Here is a 17,128-nt window from a genome sequence, read left to right as displayed (position 1 = left end):
AAAAAGAAAAAAAGTGGAAGATTAGAAATAGCGCACTGTTTTCTTTAAATATTTTTAATGTAAAAATTAATTGACTGCTACAAAATATACTATTTATTTATAACAATTATTATGTGAAAAGAAATTATGTTACCACCTAGAATGCTATTTTGTTTTTTGTTTTTTTTAATAGAAAAAAAAAAAATTCAAAAAGTGGGTTGACCTGCGCGTACGTGAAGGGACAATTCCGTGCTGATGTTGAGTCGCGCCACTGGCGGCCAGCGGGGACGAACTACAACTCCTGTTCTGCTTCAATACAGCAACCTGAATCGGCCAATCTCAAATTGTCAACGCACCTTTTGTGTGTCAATATGAGCAAAAATGGTTCCCCTTTGACACTGGCAAAATGTGTGTGCGTGTGTTGGCTGTGATCACTTGTGCGCCCGCCGGCCATCAGGGCCGCTAGCCGCCTCGGGCTACGCGCGCGTTCCCATCCCGTCTCCGATCCCGTCCCGGCTGCCAAAGCCCCACCCGACCCGTCCTGCCGTCCCGCTGCTGCCGCCACATGGTCGAGCTGCAAGAACCCCGTCCCACCCCCCCCCCCCCCCCCCCCTCCCCTCTGGCTTCCTTTTGTCTCTTCCCGTTTTGCCTTCGCTTAAACACGTGTGCGCCTTTTGAAGCAGCGAGGTCAGCTCTGCTGCTTTTAAAAACAAGTCCAAACACTCGCCGGCGGCTGTGGGGCAGCGATCTGGCTCTGTGAGGATTAATCTGCTCCCTGCCTGCAACCGAGCTGCCACCTTTTTCTTTTTCCCATCCCTCCTTGTTTTGCGCACTTGGAAAAGTTTCCGGATAAATATTCCATCTGTCTCTCAAGTGGTGTTCGCCCTCCAGTTGTTGTGTACGACAACTGATGATGTTGTTCGAAAGGCGCAACAAAACATTACAATACAATAGTAAGTGATGTCGTTATGAGGAGACGGGCTGTTTGCGGCCCACGGCACGCTTCCTGTTAGCCCACCGCCGCAAATATTGATATTCAACATGTTCTGCCTCACAAGTTTAGAAAGAAAATATGCCATTGCAAAATAATCTGATTTATTTCCTTATCTTTTTGTCAAATATTACACATTTCCAAAATAGTGGAATGCTATAATTTCTCACACTATTTGTTACTTTCACTTTTGAGAAAGTTAAATTTTACAAGTTAAAAAAAATCAATTTTAAATTGTTTTATATTTTTTGTTGTTATGACCATTTACAGATATTACTCTATTATCCTATGTAAAAAAAATTAAAAAAAATTCTAAAAGCAAATTGTAAGTATTTTTACAAGAAGATATAATATTTTATATAATTGTATTTATTTTTGGGGTCTCGAGGTCTGCTTGTGCCTTGTCTGCTTGTTTTCCACACTTTGCAAACTCGAGCGGATAAATATTCCATCTGGTGTTCACCGTGATGTTCTCTCTCCAATTGTAGAGTGCGCGGCAGACCATCTTAAGCCAGAAGCTGCTCTTCTTCTTTTTCTTCTCCTCTTCCTCCTCCAACACATCACACATGAAATATCTGCCGACATGCAACCACTTCCATTGTTGTTTTGCAGCTTAAACTGAAGAATTGATGCGGATCTTGCGCAATAAAAGGGAACATCCTGCAGCAGCATCGCACGCCATAAATATTGCCGATTGCGCCGCATCGCTCCGACAGCAGCTTGCGCTTTCCTGATGGATTACAGCCGCAAGTATTGTTGTTGTGTCTTCATGCCGCAACTGCCGCAATTGATTTCAAACGGAGATTTGAATGGTTGACTTTCAGCCGCATTCGGGACAAGTCATAAAAGCACGATAGAAAACATGAAATGTGCGAAGCTCACGTTACAGTACGTCCGCCATTAGTTGCTGTGTATGCATTGCGAGCATCGTTAGACAATGACTGTCGGTCGTTAAGGTTTGTTGGCGTGCCGGCGAACGCCCCGGCCCGGCCGGCCTGCCTGCCTGCCTGCTCCATTATTCTTAACAGTGAGAAGATGCTATTATTATTGGCGAGATGTACGGCATATGCCGCTCTGGACGCTCTCCAACCCTGCCAGTCTGTCCGTCACCACGCACACACACACGCGCGCTCACACTCGCACTCCCACACTCATCATAGCGTCACATGTTAATCAGCTTGTGATGTTAATGAGCACCTGAAGTACGTACCTCTGCCTCGCTCGCGACGGGATGAAGGCGGAGCAGATGGACGAGGCGAGAGCGGGCCAGGTGCGCGAGACCGCTTTGATAGAGTCGCCGAGCGGCCGTGACCCGGCCCGGCCTTCTCCATCCGGGTTCGCCGTCCTCTTCCTCCTCCGAGCGGGTCCTCTGAAGACCCGCCACTCGCTGATGTTTGCCATCTCTGCTTTTTTTTTTTTTTTTTTTTTATGCTTCCCTGCAGCCACCTTGCTTGGCGCCATATTGACTCGCTTGCGCTTTATCTCCTGCCTCATCTGTCCGCTTTTTCTTCTTCTTCTTCTTTGACACCGCGGGCGCTTTTGTGCCAATAAAATAAATGCACACGTGCAGAAATACAAGCAGATGTCTCGTAAAAAGACAAACAAAATGTTGTGTAAAGTAACGCTTTGCCTTATTTCTGGCTGCGCTGTTCACTTTAGCTAGTTAGCTCGTTAGCCGTCACACTTTTATGACAGCGAGCATTGCCGAACTTGGAACTGAATTGCTGCACATACGATTTTGGGAGTTTAGTAACAACGTGACAATCGTCCCGGATACGACTCATTGCGCGGACAATAACGCAAGCGTTTTTCTTCAGCGCGGAAGGTTTCAGTCAAAGTTCACAGTTATCCGCTATCATGTCAGGTTTCAGTTCGTGTGTTGCAACTGCAGCTTCTTCTCTCCACAGACAAACCCAACTCACATGGTTCGAACATAAACACATACTAAAAGAGTAAATGTGGGATAACTTCTGTACATTTATTCTAACAGGCGATCCAAAAGATGGAACGTTCAAGCAACCATCACGAGTGATGTCATACCTCGCGTTGCAACTTCACTTTTCTTTTTGAAGTACATTTGAGTTATGATCGTTTTTTTTTTTTTTTTTGTGGTCAGGTACTGGAGGACAACGACTACGGGCGGGCGGTGGACTGGTGGGGCCTTGGCGTGGTGACGTACGAGATGATGTGCGGCCGCCTGCCCTTCTACAACCAGGACCACGAGAAGCTCTTTGAGCTCATCCTGATGGAGGACATCAAGTTCCCGCGCACGCTCTCGGCCGACGCCAAGTCGCTGCTGTCGGGACTCCTCATCAAGGACCCCAACAAACGGTACGTGCGGGGCGCGACTTAGAAGGCAATCAAACAAAATGAACACCACATCAGACTTCAAACTTTTTTTGGAAGTTATTTTTTACTTTTCGTAACTTTTGATTTTTGTTCGTTTTCATTCCTTCATTTCATTGCTGTTATTCTTTTCCTACTTGCATTGCATTCTGTTCTGTCATATTTAGCTTGAAATACTGTACTTTTTTTTTTCTTTACTGAATCAGGCTCGGCGGAGGACCGGATGACGCCAAAGAAATAATGAGGCACAGTTTCTTTACTGGCGTTGACTGGCAGCATGTGTACGACAAAAAGGTACAAACGCTTGCCGCTAATATTTTTGCTTAGCTACGTGAGGGACGTTATGCGAGTTGCTGACGGTGTCCGTTCGGCTCCTTCAGATGATTCCTCCATTCAAGCCTCAGGTGACGTCGGAGACGGACACCAGGTACTTTGACGAGGAGTTCACGGCGCAGACCATCACGGTGACGCCGCCCGAGAAATGTGAGTCTCTATCATGTTAGCGTTTGCGGTCTTTTGTGCTCTCGTAGGGAGGACCAAAACTGCCAAAATTAAAAATAAATAAACGGATAAAAGTGAGAATAATCACAGATATAAAAAAACATCATTCAAAAATTAAGTACAAAAAATTAATATAAATGGAAATAAAAACAACGATATATGTATATATATCTATATATATATATATATATATCTCGTTGTTTTTGGAAATGGAAATAAAAACAACGATAGATATAGATATATATATATATATATATAGATATATATACATATATCGTTGTTTTTATTTCCATTTATATTAATTTTTTGTACTTAATTTTTGAATGATATTTTTTTATATCTGTGATTATTCTCACTTTTATATATATATATCCCTAAATAAAAAAATAAAAAACGAGATTCTAAAAATAAATACAAAAATAAATAGAAAGAAATATCAAACAATAAATAAAAACGCTCTGCTCTCACGTTTATTAATTTCATGCTGCGCTCTGTCAGGTCAAAATGTTATTCAAATGAGGGGGCGGTCCTAAGCGTGTCTTGGGTTGGGCTCCGCCGTTGCAAACTGCCTCGAGTGAGCGGGTCGGCGAACAAGCCGGCGAGACTTCCTTGTTACTTAGTCATTTATTTATTTTAAGCTTCGCCATTTTTGTTCCTCCATACTCGCGCTCCAGACCGGTCTTGTTGCAACACTACAACATGGTGGTCATGAGCAACAAAAGAGATAAACATATTTATTAAATAGTGTAAATACTGTTACGGTCAAAGTGAATTTGTACAAATGAAGACCTCCCGTCTCGTAACTTGTTGCCTGTTGTTGTTGTGCGCACGCCAGTCGACGAGGACGGCATGGACTGCCTGGACAACGAGAGACGACCGCACTTCCCGCAGTTCTCCTACTCGGCCAGCGGGCGGGAATGAACTCTATGCCCCCTCTAACCCCGCCCCCTGCGGTGACATCATCACAGCTGGTCTATGAGGTCATCAGCGTGGAACAAAAAGGAGGAAAACCCACAGCTTTCGGACCCGGAGGAATCCCCTCGACGAAGGATTTTGCCATCCTTTGAACTTTTTTTTTCAGCCATTTTGTCCCATCATGATTTACGAACGGAGCGGAAGGTACGAAGGCGGTTAGCCACTAATGTGACGCCCCGCGGGTGGGATTGCTGCGTTTTGATTGGTTCCCTTCTCGCGGGCCATCCACACACGCGCGCACACACACACACACACACACACACACACACACGTGCGCGTGACTCGGTTGCAATCTCAGGCTTTTCTTGCACACGTCAACCATTCTGGGATCGACTGAGCGGGTCTTGTAGGCAGGAGTTGACTCAGGTGCAATTTCCCACTCGTCGTTGCTGCTATTCCAACATCCGCCTCTAGGACGCTCGCTCGTCCGCTTCAACCGGACTACTGCTAAACACATCGATCGCTAGGAGGGCTGGGACGTATGACCTGAAAAAAAATAAAAGCACCTTCGCTCATCTTGACGTTAGTTAAAACAACTTTTGGTTTTCTTGACCCCATCTGGAATTTGATTTATTGTTCTTGATACCAAACGTTTTTTTTGCCCCCACCAGCATTAATTTACATCGACTTCCACAGAAATGGAAGAAATATAAAGCTACATATTATTTACATGTACATTGGAATTGGTTTTCTTTATCGTCTGAAAATGTTTGAACAAAACCAAATTGTCCGAAAACCAAAGCAATATTTCCCATAGAAAATTATTTCAATCCACTTAGTCTGTTCCAGACAGCCAAAAGATGAAAAAAAAATGGAATAACTTGAGTTTAGGCCCTGCGATTGGCTGGCAACCAGTTCAGGGTGTACCCCGCCTACTGCCCGAAGCCAGCTGGGATAGGCTCCAGCAACCCCCGCGACCCTTGTGAGGACAAGCGGTACAGAAAATGGATGGATGGATGGAACTTGAGTTTAGGATAGAAAAATTATGTGAAATAAAGAATAAAATGAATTCATCATTCGCCATTGATCTCAGGGGGCCGCCATGTTGGGCAACGTCACAACTACTTCCCGCAAACGTTGCGATCGTCATCTGACCAAGCCCAAAAAACAAGCTAGCAAACTTCCTGTTGACAATATGAAAATATTTTTTTCTTTCTTTTCTTTCACTTCTTTGAAAAAAAGAGAAGAAGTTGCAAGCTCCTTTTTTTTTTTTTTTTTTTTTTTTACAGCCATGTTGTTCGTGTAAGCAGTACATGTCAACCTCGACCAAAAAAACGAAAAACATCCTGAACTAAATAAATAAAATGGCGGAATGTCCCAGCCCTAACGGCTAGCGAGCCTCCGCTTGCTAACTTGCTGCTAAAGTGGACGCTCCGACGCATCCACGCGGATCTCGTCGACAAACGTCACCAATCAAAGATGTCACGTCGGCACGCGGGGGGGTTCCACGTCCAAGCGCAGCACTTCCCCGACCACGCCCCCTCCAAGCTTTACTACCCACAATGCAACGCTCACTCGCCGATTTAAGACTGGACAGAGGCGGGACATCGCCGCCGTGGACGCAAACATATTTATGATGATGATCTTTCCTTGGTGGAGGTACTTCTGGCTTATTTATTATCCCGCTCATCGTCCCCCCTTTTTTCTATTTGACTTTTTTCTATTACCAGACACGCCACTCTACCGGACGAGTCTCTGTGCGTTAGGGCTGAGAAAACAAAATGGCCGAAGAATGTAGGAGGGGGAACCGGTCCCGTCGCTTATTACCTCCGCCAAGCATTATTTGTGTATTTATGACTTTGTGTGTCTGTTTGTTTGTTGGGTGGGTTGTGCGCGGGACCAACGCCTTCCCTGGCGGAGGTCTTGTGGCCGTGAGAGCTTGCCGGAGAGCGCAGACCTCCACCAAGGCCTTTTTTTTGCTGTTTTATTGAGACACGTGTTCATGAAATACAGTGGAACCTCTTAATGGTTTTTGCAAAAACCCACCTGAAAGGTTGCAACCGTGACGTCACCGTTGACTCGACTAACACAACGGCAAAAGGGGGCAAAAGGGGAGGATAGAACAGGAAATGGAATTGTTCCATAGCGGTAGCGTAAACCACAACAGTTACCGATTTTGTTGTTGTCGTCGATGATGTGAGGATGAAAATCAATTCAACGCCGATCAATTGACACTTTGTTTACACGACATTCATCGAGTGCGAGCTTTAATCGACATTGTGCTGTGGTCAAGACTCGTCCTACCCATATTTAAAAAAAGAAAAGAAATATGAGTATAACATTATTTGTCATAATTACACTTTACATGTTATATATATATTTATATTATTTAGAATGATTCATATTCTATCACATCTATCAGTATATATACATACAGACACATGCAGTATATGTGTATATTTATATATATATAATATTACAGAATTATATTTGATGGGTGTGGCCAATATATGTATGCTCCAGCATATATGCAAATTTCCCCATAGTGGGACAAAAAGGTTACTTTACATGCTAGAATATAAAGTAGCTATTATTAACGTTCTATAGTTCCACAGTCCACAGGCAGAGCGGACTCTGCCTCTCACCCAATCCCAGAACATGAGAAGCAGTTGAGAGAAAGGATGGATGGAAGGTTCCACTGTAGATGATTGTATATATGCACTTTAAAAAGAAAAAATCTGTGAATTATTTATAGTTTTTTTGTGCGCAACCTTGTTCACTATAAATGTGAATTAAGGTATAAATAATAAATAGTGTTTTTGTTTTTATGTTTGTTTAAATCTAGGTTTGCCTTGGTGGAGGTCTGAGCTTCTTTTTTTTTCTCTTTCTTTTTTTTGTGGCGTTTGTTTTTTTTTGTGATCAAAATGCGACGAGCGCAGACGACTTGGCGCGTCGAAGACAGACACGATCGGCAACTTTATTGATAAGCACTTGAAATGTGTGTGCGTGTGCGTGTGCGAGTTGGACAGGAAAAGGTGAAGCGCAAGTAGAAAAGCAGAAGAACGACTGTGGAAGAAGAAAAGTGACGAAGGTCCGAGAAAGAATCACCAGCGACATTGGAAGTTTTGTTGAGTGCGGTGCCGTCGTGGTTAGCAGGTCAGTCGGGAGGTCCCGGGTTCCAATCCGGCTCGCTGCCATAAAAAAAATAAAAAAGCTTCATCCAAGACTGGAAATGGTCCCAATGTAAGTGGGAATGTGTGATGGACTGGCGACCAGTCCGGGGAGTACTCAAAGTCAGCTGGGATAGGCTGCAGCTGTGAATTTGGTCTGTCTTGAACGCGTGCGGGTTGTCACGTCAGTCGGCGCGCAGGAGCGGTCGCGTCTTCCAACGCTGCTTCCCTGTTTTGTCTTCGCACGTACGCCACCAAAGCCTTACGCTTTCGCTCCAAAACAAAACGAAACATTGACTTCAAGCATCTTTCCATGCAGTTGAAATAGGCAAAAATGTATGTCATGCTATTTATTATCCTTTGAATGTCACGGTCTTATTATCACTTGGAATTTATTTTCTAATTAATTTATTGGATGTCATTTTGTGTTCATTCTGCAGTCAGACTTCCTTTGAAAAAAAAATAAATGCCTCCCTTTTATTCTTTCCGCGTCTCATAGATGACAAGCAGTAAATGTGCATCTTGAAGGCACAATTGAGTGCAAAGACATCCTTCGTTGTGCATCCGTCAGAAAGTTCAACAATGACGATTTGCACACGCGCGCGCACACACACAACTCATCAAAGTTACAAAAAATAATAATAATGAGGAAATGTCAATGAATGTCATGATCTTCAACCTTCTTCACTTTTAGGACGTCATAGAAAATCCGATCAGACACGTTGAAGTGTTTGTTCAACTTGTGCCCTCTAGCGGTGATTTTTCATCCAGCACTTTTTGACCAGTGAGCCCCAAAACCAGGAAATCAAAACCGACCAGCAACCCTAAAAACAAACAAACAAACAAACATTGTGTTCCATGTTACACACAAATCCACTCAAATTAAAAAAAACTAAGCCTTTTGACCTGGTTTGCTTTCCATAAACAATGGAAAAGGGTTGATATAGTTTACATATGGCAGCTACATTCCACAACCCCATTTTCTTTTAATGATTTAACAGAAAAAGTTGACATTGGCAGGGGGAATAGAAATCTAATTTTAAAAACATTTACAATTGTAACTGTCACAATTTTTTTTAAATAAAAAAATAGAAAATTAACTTTTTTTTTGCAGCAGATAAAAATCTGACAGAATATTTTTTTTCTAAATGGCAAAATCCATTTAATAAAAAAATCACCTTGCATCGTTTTTTTTTTTTTTTTTTTTTAAATAGTGCAGTGCCAATCTGAATATTTCTAAAATATTTAAGTACACTAAGCAGCCAAAGGTTTGGACAGTTTATTATTTAATAGCAGTAGAAAGTGTGTGTGTGTTTTTTTTTTAATACAATTAGGAAATGTGTCTAAATACGAAAAAAACAAAACCAATGGCAGATTTGAAAACCAGCTTTTATTACAAAAATATATATTTCTTCTATTCCAGCATATAAAAAGATTTAAGAATGTACACATTTTTCTGTGTACGTTCATAAATATATGAACAAAATGTGCACATTTGAAGCTAAATGTTTTGCAACTCAGCTCATTCTTCCCATCAAACTCAACTAAGTAGAAATCGGAAAGGACAAACGCTGGCCTGCTGGCTGAGAAATTCACGCACGCACGCACGCACGCACGCACGCGTGACTTAGTTGTGGAGCGCTTGTGTGTGGTTGATCATCATGTGGTTCTGTTTGGCCAGCAGCTCACACACCTGCTGGGCGCTGCTCTGACAGTGGCGGTCCAACTGCTGAAGCCTGCAACACACGCACACGCACACGCACAGTTATTGAGTGCTACACGGCGCAGCGGAAGCAAATATTGAAAGAAGAGAAAAGAAGCATCCCCGCTTGAAACAACAGACACTTGATTAGGGACATCATCAGTCAAAGTTGACGTCAAATCAGTGGGACAGAACACTCTAAAAAAATGTTGAAAAGTGACATCTACAGTCAGATGAGCTTTTGTTATCAAAATAAACTTGAATCATTTTGATTGTTTATTGCAACAACAAAAAAAGACTAAAAAAGTTTTCAATGTTTTTCTCGTAACAATTCGTGTGTGGCTCTTTTTTGGGTGCATCAATACAATGCACTTTTTAAAAAAATATATATCAATAATTTTGTCCTTTTTTCTTTAAGTTTGTGTGAAATATTTTTTTCTGATTTTTTCCTTTTTTTTACTTTTATAAAATATGTATTTTTCAATTATTTAAGAATACTTCTTTAGCTTTACCATTTGCTGTTACAATTTGTATGTACAACCATGGACTTTTTTTTGGGGGGGGGGCGGTTTAGTGCACTAAAAATAATGTTCTTATATAAATGTTTTAAAAACCTTTCTTATTTTACACATGATTAAAATATAAAGTTTTTTCTTTGGGAATTTGCAACGACAAAAAAAAAAATTCTTTTGAATTTTAGTGACAAATTTTATTTTATTTTTCATCTACATTTTTAAAAGCAAATACAATTGAAAAGAACATTTGTCCATTTGTGTACTAAATATTGAGGTTTATTTTGGTGTACGTTTGACTGTTAAGCCCGAAAAAGACTGAAAATGTCGTTTTCCGCTTCTTTTTTTTTAATTGCCACCACCACACAAATAAACGTGAAATCAAGTGCGACCTTTCACACTTTTCACGTCAACTGATGTTTTATGCGGCGTGTTCACTGCAGCTTTGTACACGCACGCACACGCACACACACACGCGCGCCACACAATCTCGTGTGGCCAACCTCTGGCCTTAACACGCTCAAATCCACTTCGCGCACACACTTCACAAGTCGTGTGCGTGTTGCAGCTAAAGCACAAAATCCAATCAGGATCCACCATTAATTAGGACTTAATGTGGCTTAATGGCTCATGCACGTGCACGCGCGCGCGCGCACCCACACACCCACACCATTGGCCAGGCCTGGATTAGAGTCTACATTAAACAAGGACATTTGTCTCTTTGGGGACATTTTGACCTGGTGAAAAGAACCTTATTTGCTCTACAGTGTGTGCGTGCGTGTGCGCGCGCGTGTGCATTTACAAAATCCAAGCAGGTTTAGCTGGGGGGCACTCTGCAGTAATTTCCCCTGACAGTCTTGATGATGACATACTGCACGTCCAACCACGCGCGCGTGCGCGCGCGCGCAGTAGCCCACAGCTAGCATGGATCTCAAGTGTTTGTTTGCGCCCGTGTTTATTTCCAGGTGGGAGAGCGAGCGACATGCCTTGTGGGAAAGGAAGTCAAGAAAACATCATCATGCCTGTGAGTGTTGTTCAAGTGCGTCGACACATTTGTTGCTTCCAAGAGTTTGAGTAACTAGCGCTACATCAATGCTAGTTTGCGTTGCATATTAGCATTAAGCTAGTGGACTTTCATAATGATGTGCTTGTTTGAAATACGTAACATGTCATTCAATTTCTGGTATGTTTGGTTAATAATAATAATAATAGTTAGGGGTGTCAAAATGAGTGCTTCATTTAAAGTTTTTTTTTTTTAACACGCCATTAACTCATTCACTGCCATTGACGGCTATAGACGTCAAAAATTCATTTGAACAATTTCTATTAGTTTGGCATTTTTTCCACTTTTGTTAACAAGATTATGAAAACATAGATTTTTTTTATTGTACATTTAGAACAGATATAAAATTTGTGATTAATCGCGAGTTAACTATTGAAGTCATGCACACACAAAAAAGTTATCGTCTGACTAGCTCCATTTTTAATAATCTTTTTGTGTTTCTTAGTTAGGGGCATCAGGCGATTATTATTTTTTAATCGTAATTAATCACATGACTTCATGAGTTAACTCAAGATTAATCATGAATTTTACATCTGTTCTAAATGTACAACACATTTTTTTCCTAGGTTTTCATACTCAAACTAAAAAAGTGAAACTAATAGAAATCGTTCAAATGAATTTTTGACGTCTATAGCCGTCAATGGCAGTGAGTGAGTTAATGACCGCCCCTGACTTGGAATCAAAATTTAGCCGTAATAATAATGCATATATTTGTGGAGAATGGGGTCAAGTTGTATTTTACAATTTAAATAATGTACAGAATTTCACAAGTTACTTCTTCATGTTAATGATTGGACAGCTCTTAAATATGAACAGAAAATTGCACTGAGCTGCCACCAACGTCTTACAAATGCAATAATGCCATCTAGTGGCAGAACAATGGCACAAATCAATATCACACTTGATTTTTTACCCTACATGACACATTTTGAATTGTAGTTAAATGACAAATGAATAAAAAGAAAACTTGAACTGCAATCTGTCTAAAGTGGGATTTAATAATTTCTGAGAAATTATAATCCATGTCCTGATATGATGGTCAGTTGCTATCAAAGCATCGAATGTACTAGAATGTGGTCCAGACGCTAAATACCCCGAGAGGTGTGAATTTTGGAAGCAAGTTCAAATTTAAACGGAAGTATTATGTGGAAGTTGTTTGATAGAAAAAAAATGTGGAGAATAATGCTTCAGCATTGCCACCATTTTCCTTTGGATACAATAAAATACATATATTTTTTTAAAAAGTATGAGGGTTAAGGTCATTTCTTAATAGAAAGTAGTGCATTTAAAGTATTTCATGCCATCTTTTTCAATTAAGAAAGGGGGGAGGAAAGACATCATTTTTTAGATGAGCGCGGTTGGATGTTGACAGACGGCTTCAAAGTCAAAGAATGCGGCGGAAGTGCTCGCATTGTTTTGCGTGCGTGCGCGCGCCGCAAGCGCGTTAACAGCACATCTTCCTTCAAAAGTGTGCTTGCGAACGTGCTGCTGTTGCGTTCGGCAGCAGGTTGCATTTGACGAGGCCGCAACGGAGAGGAGAGATGGGCGCCATCTAGAGGTGAGGACGGGAGTGGCGGGTCATGTGATGTGGAAAGTGCTGAAGAAATTGCTTGTTGAGAGTTGGAATGGGAAAGATGAAGAACTTTAAATAAAAAATAAAAAAAAACGTCTCCTTCACTTCAATGGAACTTCAAATAAGTCAAAATATGTGCAAGTCATCAAAACAATGAGGGAAAAAAAGGCAAGTTCTGAATTGGAGTTGTGCGTCTTTTTTTGCGTGAACGTCATGACCTTGATTGATTAACTGCTTCATTTATGTTTAATTCTATTTTGTTTGATGTGTTCATTTCGCAGATGACATCAGACGGGCGCAACAAATTATTTGAAGCAAATACGCGGTGCCTCGTTTTCCTCTTCTTTTTTTTTTGAGCAAGCAAGAAGGTGGGAACAGGCGCTAAGAAAAAGTTTAAATGTGTGGAGGTCAAACTAAGGTCAAAGAGGGTCAAACTAAAAACAATTATTGAATGCAACAAACGGACTTTGCTGGACTGGAATTATTATTATTTTTTTTAATGATGAAACAAACAGACCAGGCGACTGCAAACTATGGTGGAAGCTTCATCTTCTCTCAACATCCTGAAACACACGCACACACACACACACACACACGCACACACACACACACGCGCGTCTCATGTTCTTAACCGCTGCCAACTTCATTTGCAAATGAAAAGTTTTTGTAAGAAGCAGTGTCCTTCTCGCTTCTGGGGCATGGCAGCACACTGCGAGTGTGTGTGTGTGTGTGTGTGTGCGTGTGTGTGTGTGTGTGCGTGGCAGGCGCCCAGATGAAGCAGCCCTCGCCCCCCCGGGGGCTCGTGGCGCGCCGGCGGTAGCAGCAAGCCTGTTCCTTCTTCCCGCGGCCCGTCGCGACCATTTGTTCCATTAAGCAATCTCCTGCAGCCTCTGGTGCGCGCGCGCACACACAGACACACACACACAGACACACACACACACACACGCGCGAACAACTGCTTGCACAGCTCATGGCGCACATGGGCCGCCATCCCTCCTCCAGACGCACGCACCATCCTTGTTCACGGAGGCCATATGGCAAGTCAAGCCTGTGGATCCGCACACACATCTGCGCACACTCGACGTTGCGACGCCCAGACGCACACACACACACACACATATATCGTAGATGAGTGTGCGTGCGTGTGTGCGCGCGCGGCGCTATTTGTCGAGGTCGGCCAGCGAGCAGCTGTGCGCTGACTAAAGGTTTGCGTGGCGTTCGCCGCAGCAAAGAGGACGGACGACAAGACGAGTGGCAGAAGGAGACCAAGAAGAGGAGGAGGAGGAGGAGGAGGATGATGATGATGATGATGAAGAGGAGGGCAGCAGGCGGCCACTGGACAAAACATGTGACAGTTGCATCTTGGGAAAAATGGACAAAAAGGACATGAAAACTGACTTGTCATTCTTGCATCACCTCAAGAATGGATCACTTTTTGAATTTAAATTTCAACCAATCACAGCTCAGCTTGACCAAACCTAGAAAACAGGTGAGCCGTGATTGGTCGTTACCTGAGCTCTGAGCACCTGTGATGTCATTTTCAGTCGGCGGACAAAAACACGTTTTCAATTGTACTCAAATTAATTATAAAGAAAATATGAACTTTTGACTGCTGAAAATGGCGAAATCAGTTAAGTTTCCATTTAAAATGACTGATTTCATTTTAAATGTGTCTGTAAGAGTCATAAATATTTTTAAAGCGCTCATAAAAATCGGATTAATGAGCAGGTTACAAATGTTTACAACTACAATTATTATTGTGACATTTTTAATGAAAAAAAAAAAGTATATGTCGTGACATTAACTTCCTTTTTTTCAAATAATCATTTAAATAATTAGATAGTATTTTACAAATTTTCTATTTAGTGTCTTGTTACTTTTTTTTAATACATCTTGTAATATTCACCTTAATATATTTTTTACAATAATAATTTAAATAATCTGTTTTAATGTTTTTCTATTCATTTTTTTATTGAAAATAATAGTTGCTATGATATTTTGTGACAATATTTTTTTTTACATTTTTATATTTTCAAGCGCTAATGTTTTTGTAATAATAATTTAATGTGCTAACATTCAGCATTTGTTTAAATGAAAAATAGTGATATCTTATCCAGCATTTTTTTATTTTATTGAAATAGTATGACATTTAAGTCACTCCATTAGGTACACCTGCAGAATTTAACAGCATCAAACATAAATAACATTTAGAATGTTAATAACGCCATTTATCAAACAAATGTGTTATAAAAATATGTTCCATGTTTGTTTGTAAGCACCCACCATCATCATCCTCATCATCATCATCCTCATCCTCATCCTCGTCCTCACAACGTAAACAACACGGAAATAGTCAAATAAATAATGAAGTGCGTGTTAAAAAACCCCTGTGTCGTTTGGCAGCCGGTTTGGCCCGGTAAAAATACATCAAGCTGATTTTCCAAATGTTTTGCTCTTCGCGGCACAGATTGCGGCGAGGGGAGGAAAAAGAAAGAAAAGGGGGGAGGGACCGGGTTTGAAAGGGGGGGGGGGGCTGCATGGTGAACAGGCCGCTCACTTGCTCGCTTCACTTGTTAGCGGGTTACACCTTGAAAGGCCTCAGGGTGGCGCCCCACGATGCGTTCAAGGGCCCGCAGGGAATCCAGTAACATTTCCAGAGGCCAACATGGATTTACATCCGCCCGTTTGTATTCAAATGCTCAAGAAAGGCGAAAATAACAATGAATGGAAATGCTAGAAATTTGAAAAAGGGCCCAAAATAAGGAAACAAATTTTTTCGCTTAGAGGACTTTGAAGCGTATCGAATATAAACGCTGGCAAGACCGGATACACGTCACACGTGCGTTTGTAGTCCCAAAGCAAAGTCGGACGATAAAGTAAAGTATGTTTGGGGAGACGACAAAACAGAAATCTTTTTGGAATTAATTAAGGAAGCGAATATTAATGCAATTTTAGATGGAAAGCAGCAAAGAAACGCTACGTTTATCAAGAATTACAAAAGCAAACTCATACGACGTCATCGCACGGCGCAGTCACTTCCTGCTCGTCTTCTTCTTCTTTTAAATTACCGGTGGATCACATCTCTATGGTGTATAGCGCCACCTACAGCGGCGGAGTCCCCTCTCAATATTCCCAAAAGAAGAACAGATGGAAACGGGCAGAAGTCGCGTGACCGTTTTGCGTGTTTTCAGTAAATTCACTTAAAAAATTAAAAACTATTGGATGTAAACCAAATAGGCCCAAATTTCCCACATGAAAAGTTCATCATTTTGATTTGGCAATGTGCCCTGACATCTTTCGAAAACAGATTTTAAACCATGTGAAACGAAGCATCAAGTTAACAATAATGTAGAAAACTGAGATTTGACTCCATCGCTAACTTTTGCAAGCTGCTGCAATTCTCATTTAATCCTCCAAAATGCTCACAAGCAGCATATACGCTCAATGGCAAGCGCCAAAACAGCCACAAACATCCACAAAAGCAAAAAACAACAAAGACAAAAGAAAAAGTGTGGTTAGGCGCGTTCAAAAGCAAAAAAAGAAATAAATGTTGACAAGCGAAGCAACTATCAGGAGGATTCATCCGCTGAGCAAAGTGTCAAAGTCGCTAAATGCCAACGCTGATTATCATAGTTCAACTGAGGAATGCGCCGCCAAGTTTGGGCGCCAGCTTCCCGGCCCAACCGCGCTTGCTTGGCAGCCGCGCTAACCTCCTGAGGACGCGCGCGCGCGCACGCACGCGCACACACTGAAGAATGCTACCTTCTTGACGAGCTATATTGTTTTGCATGCAGCTGCTGCACGCAACATTTGCGTGCGTTTGTCTGCTCACAGGGTGGGTGGGAGTCAATATGCGGTCTGGCGTGTGTGTGTGCGTGCGCGCGCGCGCGTGTGTCTAGGTGAGGTGCTGATGAAGAGCTCCTACGGAGCGGGACGACAACACCCACACACACTCTGGGCCACATGGGCAGAGGTAGGCGACATGCCAAGCCACAATGTGGAAAGTAACTCACGCACGCACGCACGCGCACGCACACGCGCACGCACACGCACACGCAAAGACTGAAGAATTACAGCCAAAGCCAAATATGGAAGCACTTACAGAATTGTCTATAGACGCCATATTGGTTATGCATCTGCAGTCATATCGTTTGGATTTTTTGGGTGTGTGTCACGTGCCCCACTTGTCACCTGATAGCAAAAATAAATAAATGAATGAATAAATAAATAAATCAATAATTAAAAGGAACAGCAGACTTCCTTTTGGAACGTCAAGATTGACGTTGCTGTGTTAAAAGTTTCATTTTTGCTCATTTATGAGGTAAGAACATTAAAAACATTTTTTAAAATAAAGCAATTTCAGCGAGCTTGTAATA

At 41.9% G+C, this 17,128-nt stretch overlaps 2 protein-coding genes across 10 annotated transcripts in view; one reads left to right on the top strand and one right to left on the bottom strand.

The window, feature by feature from the left end:
• The window catches only part of akt3a (AKT serine/threonine kinase 3a), a 67,067-nt gene extending 58,680 nt beyond the window's left edge, over positions 1-8,387 (top strand). For all 6 annotated transcript variants that reach the window (XM_086093026.1, XM_086093025.1, XM_086093024.1 and 3 more), the window contains 4 exons: positions 3,087-3,301; positions 3,523-3,610; positions 3,697-3,799; positions 4,653-8,387. In XM_086093026.1, coding sequence (XP_085949152.1) covers positions 3,087-3,301; positions 3,523-3,610; positions 3,697-3,799; positions 4,653-4,738 — 492 coding nt within the window. In that variant the 3' untranslated portion in view covers positions 4,739-8,387. The remainder of the gene's footprint in view (positions 1-3,086; positions 3,302-3,522; positions 3,611-3,696; positions 3,800-4,652) is intronic.
• Positions 8,388-9,272: 885 nt separating this feature from the next.
• The window catches only part of sdccag8 (SHH signaling and ciliogenesis regulator sdccag8), a 49,841-nt gene continuing 41,985 nt past the window's right edge, over positions 9,273-17,128 (bottom strand). For 2 of the 4 annotated variants that reach the window (XM_086093016.1, XM_086093018.1), the window contains one exon: positions 13,445-14,113. In XM_086093016.1, coding sequence (XP_085949142.1) covers positions 13,795-14,113 — 319 coding nt within the window. In that variant the 3' untranslated portion in view covers positions 13,445-13,794. Of the gene's footprint in view, positions 9,639-13,444; positions 14,114-16,854; positions 16,944-17,128 lie in introns of those variants that run through there. The other 2 variants (XR_015096880.1, XM_086093017.1) reach the window with 2 other exon arrangements.

The sequence above is a fragment of the Leptonotus elevatus genome, chromosome 13, assembly GCF_054856555.1.
Source record: "Leptonotus elevatus isolate MCC_2025b chromosome 13, RoL_Lele_1.0, whole genome shotgun sequence".
Taxonomy (NCBI): Eukaryota; Metazoa; Chordata; class Actinopteri; order Syngnathiformes; family Syngnathidae; genus Leptonotus; species Leptonotus elevatus.
The sequence above is the reverse complement of the archived record's forward strand: the minus strand, read 5'-3'. Positions and strand labels throughout refer to the sequence as shown.